Below are 18502 nucleotides of genomic sequence, written 5' to 3' on the forward strand. Positions count from 1 at the left end.
ACACTAACTGTTGATTCTTATGGCCAACAAATTTGTAGTTTTTTGTTGTTGGTGATGGTGTCTGTAGTGATAAAATATATGTAACATAAAACTTACTAGTTTAACCATTTTTAAGCATATGGTTCAATAGCATTAAGTACATTCACATTGTTCTGTAACCATCACCACCAGCCATGTCTAGAACTTTTTGGTCTTCCCAAACTGAAACTCTATACCCATTAAACACTAACTCTCCTTTCCCTCCTCATCCCAGCACCTGCCACCACCATTCTACTTTCTATCTCTGTGATTTGACTACTCTATGTATCTCGTGTAAGTGGAATCATAAAATATTTGTATTTTTGTGGTCAGCTTATTTCACTTAGCAGAATGTCCTCAAGATTCATCCATGTTGTAACATAGTCAGAATTTCCTTCCTTTTTAAGGCTAAATAATATTTCTGTATGTATATACCATACTTTGCTTATCCATTCATCTGTCAATAGATACTTGAGTTGCTTCCACCATTGACTATTGTGGATAATGTTGTGAATATGGGTGTACAAATATGTGTTCAAGTCTCAGCTTTTAATGTTTTGGATGTATACCTAGAAATGGAATTGCTGGTTTATACAGTAATTATGTTTAATTTTTTAACTTGAAACTTTTTAAATGTGAGGGACATAAAGGAAGAGCAGTGGGTAGAGGGAACATGAGTTGTAGTAGTTATTACTATGGTGATAGTATGGCTGAAAAGTTCTAAAATCTAGTTTTTCCATCTTACCTTAGCCACCTATGAAATATATTGCTGTAGGTAAGGACTTACTCTATTTAAACCTCTCTTATGGCCGGGTGCGGTGGCTCACGCCTATATAATCTCAGCACTTTGGGAGGCCAAGGCGGGCAGATCACGAGGTCAGGAGATCGAGATCATCCTGGCTAAGACGGTGAAACCCCGTCTCTACTAAAAATACAAAAAAAAAATTAGCTGGGCCTGGTGGCAGGCACTGTAGCTCCAGCTACTTGGGAGGCTGAGGCAGGAGAGTGGTGTGAACCCGGGAGGCAGAGCTTGCAGTGAGCCGAGATCGCGCCACTGCACTCTAACCTGGGTGGCAGAGCGAGACTCCGTCTCAAAAAAACAAAAACAAAAAACACTGTCTTCCTTCACCTGTAAAATGAACCTAACAGTGCTCTACCAGATTTTCATGGGATTAAGTGAGATTATATATGTAATTCATACAATGTTAATAAACATTTACTATATCAATGGGGCTAGCCACCAGAAAAACTCAGCCCTTGTGCTATCTCTGATTATTAACCACTATTAGTGCACTATTCAAAATTCCACAAAGTCATTCATGTAGATTCTGAGCTGGTGTAGAGCTTACATTTTGATCTACACCCCCCAATGCCAGGACAAACTACTTCCACATAAGGAAGCATCCCATGAGGTTTATTGTGATCCTGGACAAGCACCACTGGGCCCGCTACTAGGGACCATATAGCTTCAGGTTCATTTGGGAGTTAATGTTATATATGTGAATACAAACTAGACCCTATGGTCCCACCACTTCCCTTGTCTTACATAGTATGGCCCAGACCTCCAGTATAGCTCCAGAATAGCTTCAACATCCTAAGAGTATCTGAAGCTAGAATCTGCTGAGTTCTCCCTTCCAACTCAAGTGCCAAAAGGGAAGAGTCAATATCACTATAGAATATAGTGATATTCAGAATAGAAATTTGAAAATCAGATGGTCAGAATATAAATTTAAAAATCTCTCTACACTTACTTCTAGGTCCTAGGATCTGGAAATCAGGGACCCTAGGTGGCTAAAGTCAAAGATAAAAAATACAGACTCACTTATCCAGCTCTGGATCAATGAAATTTTATAAATTATACAAATACTTCATGTAAATCAAGTCCTGTATTACTTGTCTTGGTTTCTTTTAATCCTTCCTCTTCCTCTTTTTTTAACCTCATTTATTTTTGCTTTCCTTTTTTTAAATTAACAATAAAGACAGTTTCTGACTAGAGGATTTAAGGAATTGGTTGTGACTCCTGAAACTTATTCCTGTTGGCACTAGTTCGAATTTCTGAGCCAAAAGTGATTTTCATCCAGAGTAGTCTGAATACTTACTTCATACAAAAGGTTACTGGTGCTCTTCTTATAGGCACTAAATTATTTCAATTAATGAAGCCAAAATCAAAGGCTAAAACTCAAATGGAATGACTGGGACATTCCTTTTTTTAAAAAACTTTGTCTTCTTAAGAAAAAAACAACTTTAGGATTAAAAAATGATGCGTTCATTGTAGAAAATGTGGAAATTTTTGGAAAAGTAGAGCAAAGGGAATAAAAATCATAAATCTAACATTCTGAAGTAGTAAATGCTTTATATTTTCATGTATGGTTTTTCCTTCTTTTTCTATTGATATGTACGCTTATATCTTAATATAGTTAAGACTATATGCTGCAGATTTGACTTCGCATGTGGTAAAAATATATATCATAGGAATTTTTCTATGTCAATGAATATTCTTCATAAATATTACTTTAGCCTCCATAATATTTTATCTTAAGAATATATCATTTCTTATTTAAATACCTATATTGTTGATAGTTTGGTTTCTTTCCATTTTTTCTATTGTAAGCAACTCTGAAATAAACATATACAGAAACATTTATCCATTTTTCCTAGGATAGAGTTCTAGAAGTCAAACTACTAGGTCAATGGGTATGAAAATGTGTAAAGTTGGCTTTCCTTTTAAAGAAAATCATATTTGGGTTGTTAAAGGATTACTGACACATCAACTGAACACATCTTTGATTACTGTATAGCACCTCATATTCAGATAATCTCTACAAACATTGCCATCAATTGACTGAATATAATCTGTTATTTCAGGCACCAGAATGCATCTCTTCTTTCTGCCCCCTATTTCTTGGGACAGAAATCAGGAGGTCTGACTGAACCCATTTACAAGCTGTGACAGACAAGCACTCATGCCCATCTTGTTTATGACTGCCTGCTTACCCCTTGCTCTTGATATTTACATTTTCCTTCTTTTCTCTTCCTTCAGATGGAATGGGGCGAGTCCTTGCTCAAGATGTATATGCAAAAGACAATTTACCGCCCTTCCCAGCATCAGTAAAAGATGGCTATGCTGTCCGAGGTGAATATTTTGGTTCTCTTAAACATGATCAGACTTACACTGTATTTTTTTTTTTTCAGATTGTTGGCTTAGCCCAAGCACCCAGTAGCTGTTAGGTTTGTTTCCCCATGATTGTCAAAATTCACAGATAACCATGTTAATCTGCACCTGTATATTTTCTAGCACAGTCTTGATTAAAACTTTTCAGATAAAGAAAAGTTATATGAAAATTCTCTTTTTTAAATTTTTTATTTTTAATATTTGTGGATACATGGTAGGTATATATATTTATGGGGTACATGAGATGTTTAGATACAGGCATGCAATGCATAAAAATCACATCAGCGTAAATGTGGAATCTGTCACATCAAGTGTTTATCCTTTATGTTACTAAAATTCTTGCTTACAAATAAATATATAGGAAGAAAATTAAAACACTGTACTTCAATTTATTCTTTCTGTTCCTACACATGCCAGACAGTATACATTCTTGGTGTGGAAGTTTTCCAAATGTTTTCTAGTTGAAAACATCTATATGGTCTAAGAAAAAAGAGCAGACTCCCAACACAAGGGTAAAGTTGAGGTGGTCTGTTCCGCTTTCAACTCAAACATCAGTAAAGGGCTTCATAAAAAGCAGACATGAGGGAAACCTCTAATTCTGTAGAAGATGCCATATTTCAAAATTCTGGAGCCCCAACAGCTAATGCAAAGTTGCCTGAGATTGCATAAAGCTTAAAAGCAAATACTAAATAGCATTTTTCTGCCTAAATTCCAATCTAAGAACCCCAAATGTAAATTCTGAATTGCTTAGAAACTGTTGTTGATTTTTTTGGTTTTGTTTTTGTTTTTCCATGTACAACATGATATTTTAAAATAAGTAGTATACATTGTAGAATGGCTTAGCTGAGCTAATTAACACATATATTACCTCACATACTTATCATTTTTGTGGTGAAACTTAAAATCTGCTCTCTTAGTGATTTTCCAACTATGATACATTGTTATTATGTTATTGGTTATTAATACAAGCTTGATATCATTGAAGAAATGTGTTAAAAAAAATTTTCAGTTTATCAGAGCTGTTAAGCATGCCAATCCCTTTTTAATGGGGTACATGAGATATGGAGTTATGGAGTGTCTTACTTGGCTTTGGTTTTGGTTTTTTTTTAGTTACATTTAGCCATGAAAATACAGGTTGGGCATCCCTAATTCAAAAATCCAGAATTTGAAGTACTCCAAAATCTGAAATTTTTTGCGTGTTGACATGGCACCACGAGTAGAAAATTTTATACCTGACCTCATGTGAAGGGTCACAGTAAAAACACACTCAAAACTTTGTTTAGAAAAAGTATTTGAAACATTGTTTAAAATTACCTACCTTGTGGCTATGTGTATAGGATATATATGAAACATAAATTAATTTTGTGTTTAGACTTCAGTCCCATCCGCAAGATATCTCATTATGTATATGCAGATATTCCAAAATCTGAAAAACATCAAAATCCAAAATACTTCTGGTCCCAAGCATTTCATGTAAAAGATTATCAACCTGTAATTTCCTTTTTGTTGTAATTAAATACTTCATTAATCTCTGTGTTCCATCATCTCTTCATAGTTATCTTTTGATGTTGGAGATAATATAGCAAATGGTTAAGGCTACAAGCATTGAGCAAAGCTTGAGTGATCTGGGTTTTAGTACCAGTTCCATCTGTGTAACTTTGAGCAAATCACTTAAATTTTTTTAGCTTCAGTTTTCTCATCTCTAAAATTATGATAATTACAACAATACTTACCCCAGCAGGTTGTTGTAAGGATTAGATGAGGTTGTAGAAAGCCTTAGTAAACTACCTGACACACATTTAAAAAAAAAAAAAAAGAACACTTGATAATTGTATTTTAAAATGTTTAATGGTAGTAACCATTATTATCACTATTATTATTTTAAACACATTTTCTTAAACTATCTCTGAAAAAGGGCTAACATTTGAATTGCTACTCTCATTTTCTGTGTAAATAAAATGGTAGAGAGATTGACCTTATGTTTTTTCATTTCCACTAGTGTATTCTTTCTCAGGAAGATTATTTTCGATTCACTTCATTCAGCTTGATCTCACTATATCAGAATACTTCTGAAATTGGCAAGGCCAAAACATAAATACCAAATTCCCAATGGCTCCTGTGTTTTTTTCTTTCAAATTGCTTCCTTCTACAGTGTTGATCAGAATAAATATTGTCCAGACAGAAAATTATTTTATCTTGTGATAGCTTCACTGGCTCTTCTAGTTTCTTTTTTTTTCCCAACGTCATTGTTGGCTTGAAATAGTTTCTTATTGCCCATCTAAAAAGTAAATTCTGTTTTGATGTTACAATTTATAGCTATACAGGATTACTATAAAATGACAAAGAATTCTTGCTTCCAGAGTAAAGCAAACAGCTAGAGCAGATGAAACACCAGAGACAAAGAAGTCTGTTTTTTATAAATAAAGTGGGAGAGAGTGAGAAAATAAATTATTTGAGGCAGAATTATTCCCAAACAGAATATTGTTCTGTGATTTCTACATGAGCTAGCAGCACCTCAATTTAAAAAAAAAAAAAAAAAAAAAAAAAAAAAAAAACGGTTGCTGTTAGCTTTTCTTGTTGCCAAAGGGAGCAATTAGCCCCTATGAGCTTTTCAGACACTGTACAACTCATCAAAAAAATTTTATGTAAAATTACCATTTAGTATCCTATTTATGCTTTTGTTTGGGAGGGGTTTTTTAGTTATTTCACCAGAAAAAAATCTAAAATGGCATCTCACATTATAGAGTCAGAGAGATTATCTACCATGAAGCTGATTCACATTGTTTCTTTCTTGCAAAGAGTTGCTAGTTCTCCAAGATATGTAACATATAAGAGAGACATAAGTGATAACCATTCTGTAGATGGTTAAATCTCAAAGTAGGAATGGTTAGTGTGTCTGTGTGTACAATATGAACATCATAATTAAAGAAGCAAAAGTCTTCTGTAGACAAGTGGCATGGTCTTACAACTATGCTGAATTTTCCAGTTTATACCTCCTCACTTTTGTCTGTAATTTAGGAAGATAAACTCTATGAATCCTAAAAGTTATTTTTACTATATTTAGTAATTAAGATGATTTTCATTTCTTTAAAGGTAAATGTATTCATTAGCCTCTTTTCTATTATAAATACCACCCCAGGCAGTGTTTTGGTAAAGAATATCTTTGAGGCCAATTGTGGCTCTCTACGACCCTCCTTTGAGTACCTCCTTCTCTCTACCCCTGTCTTCCTTTACTCTGGTTCCTTTCTCCCTGCTCCCTTGATTCTCCCTATTTTCTTCTCCTCTGCCTTTACCTTAGGCCTTCCAGTAATAACCAGTGGCACTCGTGGGCATTGCTAACCCTCTAGGTGTAAAGATGTTGCTAACTTGCTCTGGATCACTAAGCATTAGCCAGTATCCTTCAGAAACATGTGGGATAAAACTCCAAACCAGTTGGAGGATCACTTGCTTTAAGGTATGTGAGTTCAAAAATCAAGACAGTAATAAAATGACTAAGGAAATAAGTAGAAACAGCTCAAAATAAAACATTAAGAAAAAATAGAATGTAAAGAAGGCAGGAATCAAGTGATGATAATATAAAATAGTAGGAAGACCTGTAAACCTAAAACTGCATTCATATGGGAATGAATTTGAAAGATAAAAGTAGATAAAATAAAAATGAAAGTGGCATATTTACAATTTGAATCAATACAGTATTTTTATTTTCACATTTTTGGATTTTGTTTCTCCCTTCACACTGATTAAGCTAATCGTCCTCTTGATGCATTCATATCCTCCTATATAGATGTGGGTGCTTATTGTCTCACACTTTCTTTGTGGATATTAATAAGGGCAAAAATATCTCAGAACTCCAAGTTCAGCTTTCTTGAAAAAGTTCAATTTGAAAGGTTTATCCCTTTAGAACTTATTTTGGGATCATTTGGAAAAAAGGAATATTTTGAACAAACCAGGAATTATTTTCAGAGCCATGGATAACATACAGTTCTGAAAAAGTATATTAAGAGAAAGCTTTGCCATTTGGGTAGAGAGAATTTTTAAAGTTTTTTTTTTCTTGTTTACATTCTGATTGAAATTACTTATGGAAAATGCAAAAATAATCAAAAGAACATTTTTAAACTACCCATTAACTTACCCCCTGGTAAGCCATTATTAACATTTTGTGCGTTTACCCCACATACAGTGGGTTAAAATACACCAAAATTCAATATAGACAATCCACAGCCGTTGTGACTTAGAGCTAGTTCTTATTCTTTCAACAGTAATCATATTTCAGGGCTTTTGCTGTATCCATTTGAATCCTCTTTGGCTACCACTGGTTCTGCAATTCATTTGACAGCCTGTTTTTGCCCTCTACTATAGGATACTTTCAGTGAAAAAGAGGGCCTTATGATATGGGAGTAATACTCATGTGAACAGATAGATAATTTGGAATAATTTAGTTTAGTTAATTCCAAAAAGAAAATACTTAGGAAAATAACGCCTCCTTTCCAAATACTAACAATTAATAGGCATTTTCCCTGGAAGATAATGGTAAAGAATACACAATGCCTTCTTACTCATGTATCCTGTGCCCACCTCCCTGCTTTCCATAAGAAAAGGTAGCCAGTTTAAAATTCCAAACAATTTACCCAATGTAATACTTGAGTGTAATTGCAGTAAGTATGAATCCTCTTATTCCAGGTTTGTCACCTTCTCTCGTTACCTTTCCCTGCCAACCCCTCCTATAATCTTAACTTTAGTATCCATATAAATACTATTACCCTGTGCCCTTCTTGCAGTCTCAGACAGTGTAGTTCTATAAGCAGAGTAAACAAATTACTATTCCTTCTGCCTTATTCCTCTATCAACTATTTTCTAGGACCTCTGAAAGTTATGCCATCTCTATGTGCTCTAATTTGTTCAGCCTTAAAGTGTAAATGATGAGACTCTTTAGTATTGAAAATAAATGAATAGTTATACAGTATTTCAAGAGACTTGAAAGATCACTATGACTGGAAAAGGAAAATGAAGGATAATTCCATGGCAGATGATTCGAAGATTATTGTTTTCTATGTACACAATGAGTAGTTATCTAGTGGTATCAATTTCATATCAAATAATATAACCAGAAATCTTCAAACAAATGGGTAAACAGAACTAAAAGTGTTTTCTGGACATTAGAAGAAGAAGGAATAAGAGGGAACAGCTTCAGGGTCTTGCATTAAACATTGTTTACATAATGCATATGCCATTAGGGTTTATATTGCTTTTATCACTTCTTTCAAATTAAATTCTACAGGTGCAAAGCAGAAAAGAAAACTCATTAGCAGATATGTCAGAATTACAAGGGAAACAATTCTAAGTCTGTAGAAGTCCTTCAAATCCATTCATCTTTTCTAATGACGTACTGTGGCTTACTTTCTTTTTTTCTTTTCTTTCCAAGCTCTAGGTTCATGTGCTATCATACCTCCACTTCTACCCTCTCCTACCTAAACTTGTAGAATTCATCTTGAAAAACTGCAACTTTTTTTAACCTGTTTCTTTCATAGATTTTTTTTTTTTTTTTTTTTTTTTTTTTTTTGAGACGGAGTCTCGCTCTGTCCCCCAGGCTGGAGTGCAGTGGCCGGATCTCAGCTCACTGCAAGCTCCGCCTCCCGGGTTTTCGCCATTCTCCTGCCTCAGCCTCCCGAGTAGCTGGGACTACAGGCGCCCGCCACCTCGCCCGGCTAGTTTTTTGTATTTTTTTAGTAGAGACGGGGTTTCACCGGGTTAGCCAGGATGGTCTCGATCTCCTGACCTCGTGATCCGCCCGTCTCGGCCTCCCAAAGTGCTGGGATTACAGGCTTGAGCCATCATAGATATTTTTAAATAAATATAGTCATGCACCACATTAACATTTGGGTCAAAAACAGACTCTTACATGATGGTGGTCCCATAAGATTACAATGGAGCTGAAAAATTCCTATTGCCTAGTGACATTATAGCCATTGTAAGACCACATAGTGCAACACATTACGTTTCCTATAGTTAGATATGTTTAGATACACAGATACTTAGCACTGTGTTACAGTTGCCTATAGTATTCAGTATTGTAATATGCTGTACAAGTTTGTAGCCCAAGAGCAATAGGCTATACCATGTAGCCTAGTTGTATAATAGACTATATCATCTAGGTTTGTGTTAGTACACTCTGTGATGATGTTCACACAACAAAATTGCCTAACAATGCATTTCTTAGAATATATCCCCATTGTTAAGTGACTCATGACTGTATCAGGAAGTTAGATAGATTGATAATTATTTTTCTGTCTTTATAAGACAAACCTTAGTGTTAATGTAAAATTTGGACTCCTGTAGTTCACTAATTTTTTATTCCTTAAATGTTCTCTTAGTCTGAATTTGTCTGTATTCAGTTAGATCTTATAGTGCTCTGCTCCTCAAAAAGGGTAATCCATGGACCAGCAGCCTCAGCATCAGCTTGTTAGAATTTAGAATCTCAGGCCCTGTCCCAGCCCTACTAAATTAGAATCTGTGTATTCACAAGATATCCAGATGATTTGCATGCACACTAAATGTTGAGAAATAAGAGAAATAATAAAAATGACTCCTCTCTTGGTACCAAGAAACTTTTGTGTAGTTGGTTGACTGATTCTTCCTTAGCTAGCAATATAGAGACACATTTACCAACTGGAAAGGTTCAGGGTAAGGTAGAGAACATAGTGCAAGTGAGCACATATTCTCTCCACAATTGGTATACTTTCCTCAGTAACAAAGACCTTGCTCCTTAGAATCACTTCAGAGCGCTTTCACATGTGGACTTCCCTGAAACTCCATACTAGGTTGCCCCAGATGACCTCCCAGATGACCTCCAGCTACTCATTATTCAGTTTATTTAGAGGATTATGCAGAACATTGATATGAGCATTTACAGGAGAAAAGAGAAATACTTCCCACCTAAAACTTTATGAGAATGCCAACTTCATTTCTTTATTCTTTTAACAAATATTTATTATCAACAATGAGCTAGGCACTATGCTAGATAGAATAATGACATAATCTAAGTTATACAGAATTAATCAAAGCAGTCTCTTTTTTTTTTTTTTTTTTTTTTTTTTTGAGACAGGATCTCACTATGTTGCTCCGGCTGGAGTGCAGTGGTACAATTTCAGCTCACTAAAACCTCCACTCCCCACCTACCACCCAGTTCTTAAGCCATCTTTGTGCCTCAGCCTCCCAAGTAGCTAGGACTACAGGCACACACCACCACACCTGGCTAATTTTTGTATTTTTTGTAGAGATGGGGTTTTGCCATGTTGCCCAGGTTGGTCTCAAACTCCTGAGCTGAAGTGATTTGCCCAGCCAAAGCAATCTTTCTAAACATTCTTAAGATGCTGACTCAAATTTTGAAGGAAACAATATATATGGATCAGCAAAAAGTATATATAACAAATATAGAACTTTGTGTTAGAAAATATTACTTATTTGTTCATTTGTGCATGAATCTTCTAAGAACATTTTTGGAACACATTCATTCATCTACCCACCATTTTGAATACTTAACATATTGAACATTTATTTAACACCCATTGTACAGCAAGTGCCAGGGATTTGCAAATACTGTAAGTACATTTAAAAGCTATAATTGATTTCAGGCTACACTGGGGAAACAAAAGAGGATGCTGACAACTCTTGAGGGGAGAGGAGTCAGATATGACTTCATAGAGAAGATGACACTTGAGCTGAGCCTTAACAGCTAGAAAATCTTTAATCAGAAGGCAAGAATAAGAAAAGGATACTTTAAATAGTGGAAGTAGCATATGTCATGGAGCCAAAATATGAATTATCTTGGTACTCTCAGGGATAGTACTAGCAGTTGATAATAGCTAGAGTATAAGGTATAAGGAAGACATGAACCAAGGCCTCTGCACATATGTTCTGTTTGCACACAATGATGGAGCACTTCCACTTCATGTCTATCTTTTCCTCTCTCTCCCTCTCCTCCCTTCCCTCCCTATCTCCCTCCCTTTCTCTCCCCCCACCTACATACACACACACACACACTCCACACACACCCCTACTTAGCTCATACTCATTCTTCATATTCAAATCAGAAATTCTTTTATCATGCTTTTCGTGACCCTCCAGTGTAGCTCAGGTACTTTAATTGTATACTGTCATAAAATCATGTTTCTTTGCTTTGGAGTGTTTTTCTTAATTTGTATGTATGTATTCATTAATGTGATTATTTGATTAATATCTGCCTCTCCTGATGCATCAGTGACTTTAAGAGTTTTATTTTAACCACACCCATGGGAAGAAATACATTAAATATATTATACATCACAAGCCAATGATATACACACACATATATAACATATATGGTACATATAAATATACATACATACACATATATAAACAAAAATAAGTTTTATGAAACAAGAGTCATCCTTACCATGTGTGTTGAAATATGTTTCTATCCTTTTCATTAAAAAGTTCTTCACAAGTTGATTCTACAGCCTACCTCCATTTGTCATCCAGAGTTTGAAAAACCTTGTAACAGGTTGGCACTGCACTAAAATAGAAGCAGTGTCTAGGTTTACCCCCTACTCTCTCTCCAGCCCCTAATTTAACACTTGGGGCATAAAAGACACTCAACAGACATTTACTGAATGAATAAAAGGAATAAAGAGCTTCAAAGGTATTGTTTTAAAAGTGTGATTATCCCCATTTTTACCAACAAGAAAACTGAAGGTTAGAGAAGTTTAGTAATTTTGCTGAGAGTCCCTCAAGCTAACAATAAACAGAACCAGGATTCAGATTCAGGTTTCTTTACTCTAAAACAATGCTAATTTCCCCCTTGTGCAGGAAGTAAAAAAAGAGAAAACGGGTCAGGCACGGTGGCTCATGCCTGTAACCCCAGCATTTTGGGAGGCTGAGGCAGGTGGATCACCTGAGGTCAGGAGTTTGACACCAGCCTGACCAATATGATGAAACCCCATCTCTACTAAAAAAACAAAATAAAATAAAATACAAAAATTAGCTGGGTGTGGTGGCGTATGCCTGTAATCCCAGCTACTCGGGAGGCTGAGACAGGAGATTGGCTTGAACGCGGGAGGCAGAGGTTGCAGTGAGCCGAGATCGCGCCATTGCACTCCAGCCTGGGCAGCAAGAACGAAACTCCGTCTCAAAACAAAAAAAGAGAGAGAAAATATCTAGGTTGTCATAGGAGGTAGCAAGCTGATAATTATTTATCTAGTAGAGAAACAATTTTAAGTAAGTTTATTCACGTTTGAGATGCAGTTAGTGTGGAACTTTGAAAGGTAATTGATGTTTTAATTTTCTACAGTAAGAAAATTATCATTTGCTCTGAAAGATGGCAAAAATAATTGGGGGAATAGATGAAACAAGATTGGTAAAATGTTGATAATTGTTGAAGCAATGACTTCTATGTCTGTTGTAAAAACTTTTTTTTTTTTTGAGACGGAGTTTCACTCTTGTTGCCCAGGCTGGAGTGCAATGGCACAATCTCAGCTCACCACAACCTCCGCCTCACAGGTTCAAGCGATTCTCCTGCCTCAGCTTCCCGAGTAGCTAGTATTACAGGCATTTGCCACCACACCCAGCTAATTTTATATTTTTAGTAGAGACAGTGTTTCTCCACGTTGGTCAGGCTGGTCTCAAACTCCTGACCTCAGGTGATCTGCCTGCCCCAGCCTCCCAAAGTGCTGGGATTATAGGTGTGAGCCACCACACCTGGCCTATTGTAAAAACTTCTTAAACTTTAAAAAAAAATAACCCATGAAAATGGCTTAATAAAATAACATTACCATAAAACTCTTCTATAATATTTTTTACAAGTAAAAATTGAACAATATAACAGGATTCAAAAAAAAACACAGAAAAACAAGAGTTTATTAACTTGGATAATATCTATAAAGCATAAAATACAACATCTTGTGACAGAAGGGACCCAGTGTTAATTTTTGTCCTACTTCACATCATGCTAACCAAAACCATTTATGCAAAAAAGGGATGACTTCATTATAAACAGTGTTTTATATAAGCCTTTAGAAAAAAATATCACTTTATAGCTACATAAATGAGCAATTAATCTAATGCCCTTTTAAAAAGAGAAAATATCATTATCACTATGATTATAAATGTTAAATATTCATATATAATGTATATATTTTTTGTAGATATGCCCCCAAAACTCTGCTGTTTGCAGATAACGTGAAGGTAATGGTCATGATTTTAAAACATACTAGATAGACATTTTTGCCCCATCATATTGGTCTGAAAGCCACATCATATGTCAAGAAAACTCTTTAAATCGCCAAGAATGTTTCTTCATCTAGCCATTGTTATACTGTATATATTTGTTAATAAACTTTTTTCATCCCAATTCTGGAATTTTTTTTTTCAATTTAAAAATAAATAGCCAATGGAAAATGTGATACAGTACTGCCTATGTATTCTAACTGATAAATAGAATTTTGATACATTATTTAAAAATACTGTGCTACAGTTATGAGGCTGGATTTTAGTCCTAGCTCTACCATTAACCAGAAGTTGTTCAGAGTACTTTACCTTTTCTTTCTACCTGAATTCTTTCATTCTATAATTCATTTCCTTCAGCCGTCAAATGAAGAAAGGAATGTTCTTCCTATTTCACATCAGGAAGCCCAGACTGGGAGATAAATAAGAAAACAGTACGAAGTAGTTAAATTGTTATTGAAAAATGGAGACATATGGATATATATACAAATATATATACACACACATATATATACACACATATATATGTGTGTGTGTATATATACATATATCCATGAGTGTACACACACACATGACACATACGTACACATGGATAAGGTAGTATTAGGAAGATCGGCTAGAATAACATTAGAAAAGCACAAGTGTGGAAATTACAAGGTGACAGGAAGACCATCTCCAGTGACACCATGGCACAATTAGTCACCAGTGGTACAATTAGGACCACTTCTATCAGTGCATGTGAGTTGCAGATACCAAACATTAAACCAGTAGTAACAAAGTCATTGTCAAGTCTAGGAGATCAGAAAAATATTCCACTTCTCTAAGTCTTATCAAATAATTTGAGTCAAATTTTAGAATTCCAATTTTAGGTTCTTTTTCCATGCTATAGGTCCATACTGATGTTTGTTCTTGGCTCTGTTCCATCTCACAGCTGCTGATGGCCCAGGAGATCGTTTCATCATTGGGGAATCCCAAGCTGGTGAACAGGTGAGATTAGTAGGCCTGAAAGGCACTGAAGATTTCAGCTTCATGGACTTTGGGTATCTAATTCTAAATTTCTCCTATCAGTGTAGTGGAAATTAGAGAGATTAGTCAGAAAGTTATCAAAGGGATGAAAGTATAGTTCCCAGGAGAACCAAAAGAATTATTTCTTAATTGAAAAATCTACATATATTAATATATGGCATAGTATTATTAGTATGTCTCACAGACATGCATTACAAGCATTTTCCAGACCTGTGACTGGGTGATTCTTTTTTTCCTGGAAAAAAAAAAAAAAAAAAAAAATTCTGAATAGAACAATTTCTAGTTAGTCTTCTCAGACTTCTCCCCAACTTGTGTTACAAATAGGGAAACTTAGAAGAAGTAGATTATTTAAACTCTTTAGCTAATTATTTAATTTTTCTCACTTGGGATCTAGCCAGGGACCAGGTATACATATATTTATATTAAGAAATGAAGCAATAATGGGCCATAATGGAAATACAAGTCCATTTGACGCTTTGAGCCTGGTAATTGGCCACTTAATTGAAAAATCAGTTAAAGTGGGAAATTATTTTATACATTTAAAATAAATATAAATTTAAGTTAAACAAATATTTATTAGTCAATAACTTGATGAAGAGCCAAGGTCTTCATTTTAAATAAGTATGCTGTTTTAATTGCTATCAGGTCTTTCTTACATAAACCACACAAAAGGCAATGTCTCTGATTTCCATTTTGATTTATTTAAAGTGGAAAAAACTGAGCAATACTTGCAATACATAGAAGAACAGAATCCTTTTAGGGTTTTATTATATTTTACATTCTTTTAGTTTCCTCACTCACACCTAATTTTACAGCATTTCTTTTTAGCAGCATTTTTAATGGAGGTTTCCAAAAGGTTTGACTTAATTTTTATAGAAAAAAACTCTTTCACACTCATATATCATTGGTTTATGTAATATTTCTTTCCTTCCTTCCTTCCCTCCTGCCCTCCTTCCCTCCTGCCCTCCTGCCCTCCTTCCCTCCTTCCTTCCTTCCTTCCTTCCTTCCTTCCTTCCTTCCTTCCTTCCTTTTTAAGGCATAGTCTTGCTCTGTCGCCCAGGCTGGAGTGCAGTGGCACGATCTTGGCTCACTGCAAGCTCTGCCTCCTGGGTTCACGCCATTCTCCCACCTCAGCCTCCCAAGTAGCTGGGACTACAGGTGCCCACCACCAAGCAGGGCTAATTTTTTGTTTTTGTGTTTTTAGTAGAGTTGGGGTTTCACCATGTTAGCCAGGATGGTCTTGATTTCCTGACCTTGTGATCCACCCACCTCAGCCTCCCAAAGTGCTGGGATTACAGGCGTGAGCCACCGCACCTGGCCATATTTATTTAAACAACATATTTCAGTTAAAACTATTGCCACACACTGGCACAAACAAGTTTGGGAACAAACTCAGTTGATTCTTGGAGTGGCAGCTTACAGGTATACAAGAGAAGAGTGTGACAGCTTCAAACTTGAAGTGTGCTGGGGCCATTGTTTTGTTTAAGAGGAAATAGCATCTGTCAATCCGGTGAGTTACAAAGGTTGATCGACAGAGCTCCTACCTTATTGAATGGAACTAGAAGAAAACCAAAGAACTTTTTTCCTTTCCCTTCTGCTCCCCTTTAAAGTTTCCTCTTCCTGAGATGGAATACTCAACTGCTACTACCATGCAATATAAAAAAATAAAAGTGTCAGCGGGCGCGGTGGCTCACGCCTGTAATCCCAGCACTTTGGGAGGCCAGGGCGGGCAGATTACCTGAGTTTGCGAGTTTAAGACCAGCCTGACCAACATGGAGAAAGCCTGTCTCTACTGAAAATACAAAATGAGCCAGGCATGGTGGCACGTAGCTGTAATCCCGGCTACTCTGGAGGCTAAGGCAGGAGAATCGCTTGAACCTGGGAGGCAGAGGTTGCGGTGAGCCGAAATCTCACCACTGCACTCCAGCCTGGGCAAAGAGTGAAACTCCGTCTCAAAAAAATAAAAATAAAAATAAATAAAAGTGACAAGAAATAAATAAATAATAATTTTTGAAATGAAGGCAGCAGTTTGGCAAACACTATGTTCCATGCCTTTCTTCTTTGGCTTAGCATGGATTAACAGTAGAAATGAGTTGAGATATATAGGAGAAGGATGGTACCAATGGTGTTAACCCTAGCTTCCTCATTTTAGCATCCAAAAATTGAGGAGATTCACATACAGCTCTCTGAAGCTAAGTTGGCACTATAGTGATATATATTCTTGTCCATGCTGCACCAATCTGGATTTCATTACCATGACCATTTTTCTGACAAAAAGAACAGCTAGGTTTGATTCTTTTTTATAAATGACTTGTCTTATTTTGTTTGTTTGTTTGTTTGGGTTTTTTTGGCGGGGAGAGAGTTTGTTCTTGCTTTTTGGTTTGTGGGTTTTTTCTTGAGACAGAGTCTTGCTTTGTTGCCCAGCATGATCTCAGCTCACTGCAACCTTCACCCTAGTATGGACTCTGTGGGGGGGCTCCAACCTCACTGGGTTCTCTCTTCTGATCCATTGGTCAGTGTGTCTGTTTTGCTGTCCAAACCATGTATTTCAGTTACTATAGCTTTGTAGTATATTTTGATTTCTGACAGTGTGAAGCCTCCAGTTTTCTTCTTTTTATTCAGGATAGCTTTGGCTATTTGGGGTCTCTTGTGGTTTCATACAAATTGTAGGATTTTTTATTTCTGTGAAGAATGTCACTTGGTATTTATATAGAAATTGCAATGAATCTGTAGATTGCTTTTTTGGTAGTATGGTCATTTTCACAAGATTAATTCTTCCAACCCAATGACATGGGATGCTGTTTCTTTCTCTCTTTTTTTATGGCTTCTTCAATCTTTTTCATCAGTATTTTATAGTTTTCCTTATAGAGATTTTTTACCTCCTTGGCTAAATCTATTCCTAGATTTTTTTGTAGTTATTATACATGGGATTGCTCTCTCATTTTCTTTCTCTGCTAGTTTGTTCTTGGTGTATAGAAATGCTACTTATTTTTGTATGTTGATTTTGTATCCTGCAGCTGTACTATATTTATCAGTTTTAAGAGTTTTTGGTGGAGCTTTTAGGATTTTCTATATGTAAGATCATGTTATCTGCAAACAGGTACAGTCTGACTTCCTCTTTTCCCCTTTGGATACCCTTTATTTCTTTCTCTTGCCTAAATGTTCTGGCTGGGACTTCCAGTACTGTGTTGAATAAAAGTGTTGAAAGTGGGCATCCTTGTCTTGGTCTAGATCTCAGAGGAAAAGCTTTCAAATCTTCCCCATTCAGTATGATGTTGGCTGTGGGTTTGTCATCTAGGGCCTTCACTGTGTACACTCATTCCTTCTATACCTAAGATGTTGAGAGTTTTAATCATGAAAGATTGTTGAATTTTATCAAATGTTTTCCTAAGTCTGTTGAGATGATCATATAGTTTTTGTCCTTCATTCTGTTGGTGTGATGTATCACGTTTATTGACTGGCATATGTTGAGCCACCCCTGCATCCCCAGGGTAAATCCCACTTGATCATGGTGAATGATCTTTTTAATATGCTGCTGGATTCAGTTGCAAGTGTTTCATTAAGCATTTTTGCATCAAGGATATTGGCCTATAGTTTTCCTTTTTTGTGTTGTGTCCTTTTCTGGTTTGAGTATCAGAATAATGCTGACCTCATAGATTGAGTTTGGAAGAATTTCTTCCTCTTCAGTTTTCCAGAAGAATTTGAGAAGAATTAGTATGAGTTCTTCTTTAAATGTTTGGTAGGATTAAGCAGTGAAGTCATCAGATCTTGGGCTTTTCTTCAATGGGAGACTTTATTACAGATTCAATCTCATTACTCATGATTGATCTGTTCAGGTTTTCTATTTCTTCTTGGCTCAAGCTTGGTAGATTGTATGTATTGAGGAATTTACCCATTTCTACTAGGTTTTCTAATTTTTTGGCATGTAGTTCTTCCTAGTAGTCTCTAATGACCCTTTGTATTTCTGTAGTATCAGTTGTAATGCCTCCTTTTTCATTTCTGATTTTGTTTAGTTGGGTCTTTTTTTAG

The 18502-nt window shown here is 35.8% G+C and overlaps 1 protein-coding gene across 3 annotated transcripts in view; it reads left to right on the forward strand.

The window, feature by feature from the left end:
* The window catches only part of GPHN (gephyrin), a 740280-nt gene that overhangs the window by 645233 nt on the left and 76545 nt on the right, over positions 1–18502 (forward strand). For all 3 annotated transcript variants that reach the window (XM_007987015.3, XM_073011087.1, XM_073011088.1), the window contains 2 exons: positions 3059–3151; positions 14379–14434. In XM_007987015.3, coding sequence (XP_007985206.1) covers positions 3059–3151; positions 14379–14434 — 149 coding nt within the window. The remainder of the gene's footprint in view (positions 1–3058; positions 3152–14378; positions 14435–18502) is intronic.

Source organism: Chlorocebus sabaeus, chromosome 24 (assembly GCF_047675955.1).
Source record: "Chlorocebus sabaeus isolate Y175 chromosome 24, mChlSab1.0.hap1, whole genome shotgun sequence".
NCBI lineage: Eukaryota > Metazoa > Chordata > Mammalia > Primates > Cercopithecidae > Chlorocebus > Chlorocebus sabaeus.